Source organism: Harpia harpyja, chromosome 16, assembly GCF_026419915.1.
Source record: "Harpia harpyja isolate bHarHar1 chromosome 16, bHarHar1 primary haplotype, whole genome shotgun sequence".
Lineage (NCBI taxonomy): Eukaryota > Metazoa > Chordata > Aves > Accipitriformes > Accipitridae > Harpia > Harpia harpyja.
The window spans coordinates 20,842,519-20,854,771 of record NC_068955.1 but is presented as its reverse complement, the minus strand read 5'-3'; the positions used below and the strand labels follow the sequence as shown (position 1 = coordinate 20,854,771).

Here is a 12,253-nt window from a genome sequence, read left to right as displayed (position 1 = left end):
GCAGGTAAGCAGGTTAGAGCCATAGCTCAGGGGTTAAGTGCTTCCCAGATATGAAGTACATCATAAGCAAAGCATAGAGGACTGCAAACTTTCTGCTCCTCATTGATGTCATGAATCATACTCCTTCCCAGCCATGATTCTTGCCATAGTTATTTCAGATCACAGGACTTCCCTGTGGCAACCTTACAGTCTTGCTAGGAAAGCCCTTCTCCTTTTTTGTTTGTACCACTGCCAATAAATTCTCAGGGAAATCAACCATTCTTTTCATTCTTTTGATTTCTTCCTTTCCCTTCTCTCTATCCCTTCTTTCTGTTCTTTCCTTTCTCACCTGCTCCTTACTGTCTGATGCCTCAGTGAAGAATCTCCTGGCCTTTTATGCTGACTCTGTTGCGAAAGGGTTATTTCTCTTTTCTCTTGTCTTCCTTTTATACTTCAGCAGCCCCAGATGGACACAGTAAGGTTAGCTCTTCCATCTGTTCCAAGGCAGAAAATGAGGAGGAGTACATTTAAAAAAAAAACAAAACAAGCAACCAAAAAAAACCCAAAACAGGAGCTGGGGGAAGAAGTCACTGTGATGAATCAGCATGTCAGTTTGTCCTTAGAAGAGTAACAGTGAGAAGCTACACTAGATGCTCAGTGAAGAGTTATATGCTCCAGAACCAAAGCTTATTCTGGGTGTTTTCTTTAAGTAAATCTTATTTCCTCATTGAAACCTTGAAAATGGTCTCCAAATGTCCTGTGTATGCAGCCACTACTTAATTTAAACATCATTATAAGCTAACATGTTTTTCACATGCTTCATATGAGTGCAAAATTTTTTCCCTGGAGTGGCCCGCCTGATGCAGGCAGTGTCGTGGTTTTAAGATGCTTTGCCTAGTGCAAAGGCAGTTCGTTAGAACCTGCTAGCAAAACCCAGGGAAGTGGGCTGAGCACTGCAGCCAAGCTCTCATCCTCCCAGTGAATCATGCCTCAGACCTGCTGCAGTGCTGGAGTCTCAGCCCAACAGTACATCTGTAGGTGCACTGGAGTCGTGATTCTATGTGAGGGTGTACCAGTTGAGAAATTGGCCGAACTGTTTGTTTACTGGCATGTGGAGTTGATTGTTTGCTCCCTTTTAACTCTTCATGACAACATTAAGTGTTGAGCACTAGTGAATGTTCAATAACATAGCTGGCCAAGCTTTTGCTTCCTTTAATTTTGTTCATACAGAGAGACATAATTCAGTAAAGGAGAGCTTCCACTATGTAAACCTAACATGCAGCTCTGGCAAGAAAGTTCATGGAGCCCTCAGTAGACTGACTGCGGCTAGAGAAATTTTTATCACTGCGGACTTTGAGCTTGAAACAAGCCGAAAGGAGGTGACAGGTTGGTTGGAAAATAATCCAAGGTGCAGTTTGAAGCTTCTTGCCGTTTGCTCCTTAATTTCTGTATTTTTCACTTCTATCTGTATGCAAAATATTAATAAAAAGTATCTCCTGTTTTGAAAATGAATTTTACTGCTTCAAAAAGAGTGAGGGATGGGGATAGTTTCAAAGATCAAAGAACTGCCCATAGATTAAAGTCTTGTGGTCTGATAAATTTTCTTCTAGCCTGGTGCTGTTGTCCCTAAGGATTTCAGACTTGTACACAGAAGTTGCTTTCTCACTGATTTGCATTGGTTGGTCTTTTGAATTGGGTGGATTTTTGTGCATGGTCACTTATAGCAGCTTTCACCCTTGATACTTTTCAGACACATGTGATGTGCGCTGTGCTCGGAAAAAGACTGAAAAGAGGTTCCGTAAAACCATTCGAACCTTACGGAAGACCGTCAGCAGGGACCAGTTCCGCGTTCGTGTCTCTGGCATGGACCATGAAGTGGCCAGAAAGTCTCTCAAGCTATCAGAGCCACAGCAGGCTTGTGGTGTAGGACAGATGTATGTGGGTAACAGATGTGGTAAGTAAATGTAAATTAGGAACAAACCATCACGTGTGTTTTACTGTTTTGCTGAGGCCTGGTGAGCTTGGAGGGATCGTGGGATGCTTGTCCAGGAGAGAGGAGGGCTGCACGTGAAGAAGTAGGGGTTACTGTTTGTGCTACTGAGATGTGATCCTTTATGTATTTATTGTCTGCAATTGCTGTGTTATAGAGTAGAATAAGGGCTCAGTGCGTTGCACGTTGTTATAGTTGATGCACAGCCTGCAGTAAGCTCAAAGGTAGAAAATGTGGGAGTAACATCAGGCACCAATGGCCTTGACATCACCAGTGTTATTTTTGAGACTACATTTAATATCCAGTATAACACTGTGTTTCTGAACTTGTGAACATTTCATCTCTTCCTTTTTCCAAAGAAAAGGCTGAGCAGAATTTGATAGAGTTGTGTTCTCTTTGCTGATTAAGCTCTGAGTCCCAGAGAATCTTCATGACAGAGTTATAAATTCATGGAGAATAGGGGTTTTATAGGCCAGTACTGCAAAAAATCTTAATTATCATGGCACCGGAGGGCACCACCATAATGCAGCCCATAATAAATGCTTCCGAAGCACAAAAGTTAAGGAGAGGGGTCAGATGTTATCTTAACAGGGTCCTAACAACCATGACAGCTAATTCAGGCTGCATAGGGTAGGCAGCATGTAGGTGGTTTTGTGAATCAGCAAGCCTTTAAAATGCTTGTCAGATTGAATTAGTACAGTATTCCAGCAGCAACCCATTTGGCCTCTGTCATGGTTTAACCCCAGCTAGCAACTAAGCACCACACAGCTGCTCAGTCACTCCTCCCCCCTCCCAGTGGGATGGGGAGGAGAATAAAAAAACCCAAACTAGTAAGACTTGTGGGTTGAGATAAAACAGTTTAGTAATTAAAGTAAAATAAAATAATTAATAACAATTTAAAAAGAATAGTAATGAAAAGGAATATGACAAAAAAAGAGAGAGAAATCAAAACCAAGAAAAGACACGTGATGCACAATGCAATTGCTCACCACCTGCTGACCGATGCCCGAGCAGCGATCCGCCCCTCCCGGCCAACTCCCCCAGTTTACATACTGAGCGTGACGTTCTATGGTATGGGATATCCCTTTGGCTAGTTCGGGTCAGCTGTCCCAGCTATGCTCCCTCCCAGCTTCTTGTACACCTGCTTGCTGGCAGAGCATGGGAAACTGAAAAATCCTTAACTTGTGATAAGCGCTACTTAGCAATAGCTAAAACATCAGTGTGTTATCAACGTTATTCTCACACTAAATCCAAAACACACCGTACCAGTTACTAGGAGGAAAATTAACTCTATCCCAGCCGAAACCAGGACACCCTCAGAATAGGTTTTCCAATCTAGTTTTGCTAACTCTGGAAAAACTTGGATTCATAGAATAGAAAAATGAATTGGTGTTGTTTAAAACATCTGTGTAAGCAAGCAGACTAGGGAATTACTCAGGTATTCTGTCGGAAAAGCTGTAAGTTTTCTTTTCTCTCTCTCTCTTTTTTTTTTTTTTTTTTTTTTTTGTAACATTGTAATGGGTCTGAAAAAACTTTGGAAAATTCACCAAGATGAGTTTACATGGATGTTTTCAAGCTGTTGTGTTGGATGCTGGAGGAAGGATTAGAAAAACTCTGTCTCGGTCCATTGTACAGAGCACAGTATGGCTTTCAAGCCATTTGTGATTTCATCTGGAAAAAATAGAGTAAGCTAAAGAGCAGGTAGAGAAGGCAATGTGAGTTACAATTAGGAATTGGAACAACAAAGAAACAAAATTTTTTTTAGGTAGCTGCAGAACCAGTTTAATTCCTCATTACAAATGAGAAGCTTACATGGCACTTCTGTGCTAGTTCAGAGAGAAAGGGGGCTTTTGGAGAATGCCTGGAAAACTCTTTGGTATGGTGAGCACAAATAGCCTGTCCATGGTTAAAACGGAGACACTGAGCATATGAAGACAAGTGTTCTGAAGAACAACTTGTAAAAGTCAAGCCTCTTCTGTGGCTGAATTGGTGCTGCAGTTTGCTCTGGACATCTTAACAAGTACTGCTGTGAGCAGTGGAACTAGTAAGAGATGATTCCCTGTGGGTCTTGCACCTTACAGTTCGATTTGCTCATGCCTAAAAAGGTACAATCACTGAATGACTCTTCCTTTCTTCCGCTGAAGTATTCAGATTGTATCCTTGTGTAGATTTGCTGTGATCGAACAGGAGATGGAACTTGCACCACAGCCTTTTACTTGCCTGGATGCTAAGAAGGTCTCTCTCCTCCACTTGCATGTTCCCCGCTTACTTACATTGAATGCACAGAAACTTCGTATCTTTGAAACCTCGCCGCATCCTTTGTCAGATCACTGGGAGTTGGACAGAAAGTTCACTAGTTGCTGAGGGGACATAAAAGTACACACAGAGGCAGTGTTACGTACGCCTCATTTCCTCAGAACAAGCTGACTGTCCCAGTGTGTATGGTGAAGGCGGCACTGGGCGGTGGCTGCTGCTGTGACTGCCAGTCAGAAGGAGCTAAGAAACAGACTGGGGAGAAGAGAATGGAGTGGGAACAGTGTGGAAGAAGAGGAAGAAACCAGCTCAGGGATGTGCGTGGGAGAGTTGGGGTTTTGTTTGGTTTTGGTCTGAGTGTTTTGCAAGCTGCTGAGAACTTCTGAACAGGATTGGGGCCCTGCTTATCTAGACATGCTCATGATTCTGGGGAGAAAGTGACTCCATAGCAAGAGATACCAGGACAGCAGATGGATTCAGTGCAGGTGGTGGATCTGGTCTGTGGACAGGCAAAGAACTTTACCAAAGGGATTTTGCTCAGTCTGACCAGAGGAGCAGGAAGCAGTGCGGCAACAGAGTCAGCCTAGGGACTTACAAGTCTCCTGTCTTGCAAATAGTGAGTGAAGTGCAGGTTCAGTTCATTGTTTTCAAATACATTTTTTAAAACAAAATACTTGGAGTATGGCTAGGTTAGATACAGTTTTATTGATTCAGACAGTCTTGTACTGGTCCTCTTTCTGTGGTAGGCTTCTGGCACAACAGTGTCTGAAACACAAGCTGTATCTGAGCAGTGTAAAAGGGAAAGTCCAGCTCCTGCTCTGACAGCTTTTGTCTTGCGTAACTTGCCTGCAATTGCAGGAGTAAGCTAAACTTCATTTAGTTTCACGCTTTTGGTGAGATAGTACTTTTTCTGATTTTCCTGTCTTAATTCCTGCTGTCTGCAGCGGGCCACAGCACAGAATAAAAGCTCCAGAAAGGCACCAGGAACAGATTCAATGTGAGAATTCACTGCTGATTCTGAGGGGTAGTGTATTTTATTTCAATTTTGCTGTTTAACATGCAGTTCTGTTTGGGATTTTCTGATGCTTTAGAGGTTCAAGTGTTGCATTTGTCTACCTTGTTATGTGCAAGCTCTGTATCAATAAGTAAGCGTATTTAGCATTGGCTCACATTGATTAATTCCATGAAGTCCTGTGAATGGCTTCCAAGGAGCAACCAGCAGTAGATCTCTACTAATGTATATCACAGGAAACGCATATAGCAAAATGGAACCTTCATCAACCTTCCCAGAGAACTGGATTCTCACAGCAGGAGTGTGATCTTTCCACACTGAAGTAAATCTTACGGTAAAAAACATGCATATTTGAATGACAGTGCTTCAAGACTGGATGAACCATCTGAGGATGCTGGAAGTGCTACATGCTGCTTTGAGAGGAGAAGATTTGTCTTGGGGAGAATGCAGTTTCATTTACTAACCTGGCTACAAGTATTTATTCTCCAGTATGAACTAGACTTTAGGCAGGTTTAACAGCCGAAGACCAACTCTAAATACTAGCAATTTCTTATCAGAAACTGATTTACCAGCAACCTCCGCACTGAAAGAGAAGTAGTTGATATCTGTTGGGACCCTTTTGCCCTCAGGCACTTTCCACTGAGGGAGAAACAACAAACATTTTAGCTGCTTTTCCATTGCTTAAAACTCTGTCATACCTTGATCACATCCCATGGAGTTGAAAGTACACCTTGCCTGTTCCATTTGGTATTTTTTGTGTTGGATGAATGAATACTTTAAGAGGTGGAAGGAGGCAATGAAAAGTACCATTCCCTGAAATTGCTGTGTAAAAGGACATGTGAGTGTGCCCTTGCTGCATGGTAGTTGCAAGTGGATTCATCCAAAGAGCTGTCACTTCAGAGAACAACAAGCATGAGCAGCACTGGTATAGGCACTGCTCTGATGTAAATGCTGAGCAGCTTTATCTTGTGTGGGAAGTGTTGATGCATTTCATTGCTCAGCATTCAGCAGTTTTGTCCCCTTAGTTTAGAGGATGCAAATAAAATATTAACATTTCATACAAACTTATGAACCACATCGCAAAGTTCAGACGTGGTGTGATACTGGCATTATAGAAGTACAAGGGAGCTATTTAAAGAGAAAAGCAAAGTGCTGCCTGCCTTTGCAGTTTTTACAATTAATAGTTGTGTTACACAACAGAGAACTGTATGTTGCTTTTTTTTTTTTTTACAATTTTATAAAAATCTGACAAGAAGAAATTAATTATCAAACGGGAGAAAGGGTGCTATTTTTATGCTAACCTGCTTGCTCTGACAATCGTAGATTTAAGACATAAATCCTTGAGGTGCGTAACCATCTCATGTGACCTAAATGCGTGAACCACTAAACCACAATAACTTAAAGGATGCCGCTTCAGAATCAATTTGCATCCGTTGTTGGTGATTTTCCTTATAAAGTCAAGGCATCATTCTTAAGAAAATGGTGAATTGGTGGATCATGACCTCCTTTATGAGGTTCACCTTCTCAGCTACTGAGATACTACAGCATTTGTCTATAGGAGCAATGCTCAAAGGCTAACGTGTTGAAAAGAGGTGAAGAGCCTTTAAAAGTCTTTGTAACTGTTAATCCCGGTTCCCTGTGGGCCCCTCTCTTCCTCCCCCCCCCCCTTTTCTTCTTGTTTTTGCATCAGAAAAGCTTTCACATATTTTTTTTTTTCTTTAAAACAGCTGCATGAGACTCAAGACCAGGTTTTTAATGGGTATTGAAGACAAACAAAGACAGTGACTGCAGAAATGAAGTCTACTAAAGGCAATTGGTTCTTTTGTTCATTTGGAGAAAAACAATCAGGTTTCTAAAAAAAGAGCAAAGCCAGCCAGTGGAATTCTGATTTAATGTCATTATTTGCAAATCTTCAGATCTTGTTTCAACTGGGTATTTTCCATGTGTCAGGTGGGACCATGCAGTTTCTAGCTTTGTGAAATGAAGCTCATAAACTTTTTTGGTTTCATTTAAACAAATGACAGGAAAAGTTTGAACTCTTAGAGGTGTTTCTTGGGTTTTTTGTTGGTTTTGTTTGGGTTTTTTTGGTTTGTGTTTTGGGTTTTTTTGGGGAGAGTTCAATTGTGTCATCCTAATTTCATACACCATCCTATGGATTTCCATAGGATGATTTCTGTGTTGACATAATGTCCCTATAATTAATGTTACCATAATTGAACCTAACACCAAGTCTGTTTGTTACGCTAAATTTGGCCCTGGTGAGTGCTGTGAGCTTCTAAACAGGCTTTCCTCATTACCCCTGCTCTGTGCTCTAGCGGGGTTAGATGAGTGGTCTGTGTTTGGAACATTTCAGGTGGAAGATGGGGAGGAACTGGGAGCAGTTTACAGGGAATATGTTTGTGGATCAAATTGTCTGGACACTTGTACCACTTTGAAAAGCTTGGTTTGATGCAGTCGTGAAGAAGCTGATATATGTAAGAGCTTGAGGCCTTAAAGCTTGGGCATCACTTGGAGTAATTTTAATATTTGCATTGAATGAATATTTGTTAGACTGTAAATAGCTAAATCTGTATCTGGATGTATTAACCTCTTTTCTCATATGCACATAGGATCTGTTAAGACTTGAAGTGTTTGGTGTGTCTCAGAAATCATAGTGGGGGAAAGATAGGGTTATGCGTTTTTCTAGGCAGTGCAATATTTAAAACTTAATTTTCCCAGTCTCTGTATTTTACATACTTTATAAACTTAATCCAGAGTTGCTTGCTTTTTTCAACTCTCATTGTTTTCAGATTGAGCATGGGTGCTTAACACCCTTGAGAATAAGGCCCATTATTGCACGTAGTAACATCAGGTATGACTACATGTGGAGTACCCTCGTAGGCCTATCCATCTAAGCATAGTCTCTCCAGTTCTAGGAAGCATGCCACGTATGCTGCTTCATAAACCAGGGACGTCTGTTGTAAAAGCAGCTAGTGTTCCCCTCGCCCGCTCTGTCTTGGAAGGCCACTGCACAGGCGGGGGCTCTGGTAGCGATGTGAAGTGATTTCTGAGCAGAGTGGCCAGCTAGGGTGGTGGTGTCCTGTGAACCCAAACCCCATGGGCACACAGAACAAGCCCATTGCTCGTCCAGTTGGACTCCTCTGTCAGCCTGGTTTGTCTCCAGCAAGATGCTGTTGCCCAAACAGATACTTTTAAGCAGTAAAAAAATCTCTCTCCAAGCTAGTTCACAACTGTAACCACCACACTGTACACAGGATTTTTCAGCTGGTTTTGCACACCCTATTACAGTGGTGGTAGCTAGTTGGACTTTTTTTTACAGTTTTCCTTCTCTTGTTGCCACCTTTTAGGAAAATCAAAATGAAATACTTGAACTGACTGGTTCAGATCAAATGGAAAAGTTTTGTTTTGGCCCAGGTTGATTTTACACAGTTCCTGCCTTTCACTGTCTCAGCCCTGTGTTTCTCCTGTGGGCACCGTCACAGGCAGAGCCGACCATCTTGCTGACCTGGCACAGCGCATCCCTGGGGCGGCCAGTGCAAGTGGAAGGAAGACAGGGGGGACCAGGGGCCTGAAGCAGTTGGAGCGTAGCTCCAGTGCAGCTTGGTGGACCTCAGATTAACACTGAGCAAAGCTGAAACAAAATGTCAGCCTTCTTTCAGTACACAGAAACTGCCAGATTGCAGAAGTCCTGACAGTTGATCAGCTCTAATACTTGTGTAAATGTAGTCTTTGTATCACCTTGCACTTTATCTAGTAGTCTAGCTGCTGACCACTTAATTAGGCTTTGAACGCACAGACACAACATGTTAGTGACTTAGTATTTTTTTTCTTGTTGTTAGTTAGCTGAAGTGTGGGAATGTACTACGATGGGGAGTGAGAAAGTTGTGGTTTATGCCCTAATAAAACTTAACAGGATGAGGAAGGACAAATAACTTGTGACTCTTGTCCCCGTCCTCAGAATCCTGGAAACCAAAAATTAGCTGGCGCTCACAGGGTGTCTCAATGTGGAGGCAAGGCACAGAAACAGACCATCTGATGCTTCTGCCCCGTCTTTCTCTTGCTCTCAGAATTAAGTCGTGCAGTGTGTCTAAGAATGCCCCATGTTGAGGATCTCAGTGATGTCTGAGGAGGTCTGTTTAAGTTTACCTCCTCAATGCAAATTTTCAAAAATTAAGCACTTTGCTAAACTTTGCTGGAAGATTTAGATTAACTCAGTTTTATTCCACAGGGAGCTCTACAATTTTACAACATGTGGTTTTAAGGCAGGTAAGGTGCAGATGATAAAGTTGTCAAGAGAGATCTGATGGGATAAGGTCTCAAATGTAACATTTCCACGTAAGTGGTGGGTTTGATTCCTGCCTGGGACAGGTTTCCTTTGAGCTCTGTTAGCTGACCTACTGTTATGCTGGACTCTGAGCAAGTTCAGGAAACCTGAAGTACAGATTTAAGGTTGAATTTGTATGGTTTTACATATGTCAATGTAAAGTAGCATTCTGTTCAAAAAAAACCAAAAACAAAACAAAGACACATACCCCCCCCCCCCCCCAATGCAAAAAAACCCACAAACCACCCCAAACTTGGCATGTGATTAAAATGAAGGGAGCAAGACAGGTTAAGGGGAGATAGCAGAGAGCAGATAGTCTCTAGTGAGGCCACTCGGAGCATTCATTTCTCATAGAGCCATAGAGTTTTTTGAGGGAAGGAGATTTGCACTGGTCTTTCCATTACTTCTGGGTTTCTGAAGTCAGTACCCACTTCTCAAAATCACCTTTACTAACCTTGATTGTCTTTCCTTGTCACGGAATTGTAAATAGTGCGCTTTCCTTACCTTATTAGGAGTGCTGCAATGAAAGCTGTAATTCGTTCATGTTTGTCGAGTTGCACAAAGAGTACAGAGATGAGTGTTCTGTAGGAATGTTTATAAAATGAAGAAAGGCTTGAAAAGCGTGGGAGCAAATGAACGTGTGTCCTTATGAGCGCAGAAGTGATGTGTGGTGGAAAAAGCTAGAACCAAGAGCTAAGACTGCCTCACTAGCTTTCATTGATAAGCTACAGAGCATTGCTTAACCTGCTGTATTTTATTTTTAAGCTAAGGAGGAACACTCACTATTCCACTCAGTGTATCAGCCATAAACAAAACTCTTCATCATTGATCATGACCGGTAGTTAATGCCCTGCTTGTTGTTAGTCATATATCCTGAAATGAAGCCAAGGCCAATTTAACTTCCTAACAAAACAGCTATTCACTGAGTGATTTATTGGAGCTATAAACTAAAACTAACAGTTTATTATCGTAACAGGTCTTTAAAAGGACAGAATTTTTCAGCGCAGCTGAACAACTGCAACAGTGTTTTGTGCCTTTCCAGAGCAGGATAATTATTAAATACTGGCACTGAAGCCAGTTCTTTTGTGAAAAGACAGAAAAGCAGAATTTTTCAAAGATACCCAGAAATATTGCTGGGCTTGTTAGATAATATTGAGGTGTGTGTTTAAGTAAGATCAGTCGGATTGAGTTAGTGCTATCTGTGCACCATACAGAACACAGTGATCCAGTGCACAGATAATGATTATCCAAGATCCAGCATCAGAGGAATGGCAAGAATATTTCTGCTTTAAAAGTGTGAGGCACACATAATGTTTAGTTTAGTGAATTTGCACAATTACTTGTTGCACTTGAGGTTTTCACACAATTCAGTAACACCACTGGTTATGAAGTATGAATATTCAATAATATTAAGATTAAAATACTTACAGAAATCTGGAAGTACATTTTTGGCAGCTTAGGTTCAGTACTAAATTATTTCATTTGGGAGGAATCCGAGAGTTCTTTAGCTAGAAAGAGGAGATAATCACTACGTAATCGCACTGTGCAGATTAACAGAGAGTATTGGACAGGCCTAGTGTCCAGTGTAGCCTTGCAACAAAGTGTGAAATCCATTCCAGGTCACAGCAGAGCTCCCTAGCACCAGAGGTTATCAGTGTCTGTTCCAGTTTTACAGGGTACATTGCATGTATTAAGTACTATCTGTTGCTAGCATTCAGTTCTGAAACCCTGGCTCCCACTTGCCAAATAAAGAGGAGAGCAGTTTCACCATTGGGGTGTCAAGTCCCGTGCAGGCTCGCTAACATACCTTTACCTGTAATGTACAGGTTGAAGCAAGTGTGTTCTTCCTCTTCTAGATCAGTGCTCGCCAGGTGAATATTCTCCTGACGGCTTCAAACCCTGTCTGCCATGTCCCCTTGGAACATACCAGCCTGAAGCTGGGAGAGTATCCTGCTTTCCCTGCGGAGGAGGTCTAACCACGAGACATAGCAGTGCATCCTTGTTTCAGGACTGTGAGACCAAAGGTAAAGTCAAGATTTATTTGATGAACTGCATTGCTTCGAGGCAAAAGTAACTGCTGCTGCTACAAGTGGGGCATTCAAAGAAGGGTCATTCTGCTTTCAAGGATCTCTCCTTCCAGGGTTCTCATAGTTGGCTGGCCTGGCCTGGCTGCAAGGAAACTCAATAAAGCCTCAATTCTTTTTATAACTGATTTCCCACAAGACTTGAGAAGGGGTTGGGAGATACATGAAAGTTGGTCAGTGAAGTTGTTGATCTGTGAAGAGTCGTATAAAGGAACAGGAGGGAGAAAAAGAGCCTCGGGAAAAAAATCAAGACCAGTATGCCTTATTGACATTTTGGGTTTTAGCACAGCAGCAACATGAAAATGTGAAGGAGGGAATTGCAGTCCTGGAGGGGATAAGTAAGAAAATGGTTTCTTCATGCTCGTAATGAGAAACCGGCTTGGGTGCCTTGGGATATACCTAAAAAGCTAGCATTCAGCTTAACCCTGCAGTACCTCAGACAGCCCTCTAAATTTGATCACAGTGGAGCTGACATGCAATCAGCTCCCAAGGTTTTTCTCACAGGAGTGAAAATCGGGTGGGGATCATATCTTTAACAATGAAGGAATTTCTTTAGCATCTTAGTTATCTAAAATGTAAAAAGCTGAAAGACAGCTATGAAGTTGTCTTTG

General features: G+C 42.0%; 1 protein-coding gene across 3 annotated transcripts in view; it reads left to right on the top strand.

The window, feature by feature from the left end:
• The window catches only part of SCUBE2 (signal peptide, CUB domain and EGF like domain containing 2), a 47,088-nt gene that overhangs the window by 24,695 nt on the left and 10,140 nt on the right, over positions 1 to 12,253 (top strand). For 2 of the 3 annotated variants that reach the window (XM_052811548.1, XM_052811547.1), the window contains exons 15-17: positions 1,210 to 1,365; positions 1,730 to 1,933; positions 11,415 to 11,582. In XM_052811548.1, coding sequence (XP_052667508.1) covers positions 1,210 to 1,365; positions 1,730 to 1,933; positions 11,415 to 11,582 — 528 coding nt within the window. The remainder of the gene's footprint in view (positions 1 to 1,209; positions 1,366 to 1,729; positions 1,934 to 11,414; positions 11,583 to 12,253) is intronic. The other variant, XM_052811549.1, reaches the window with a different exon arrangement.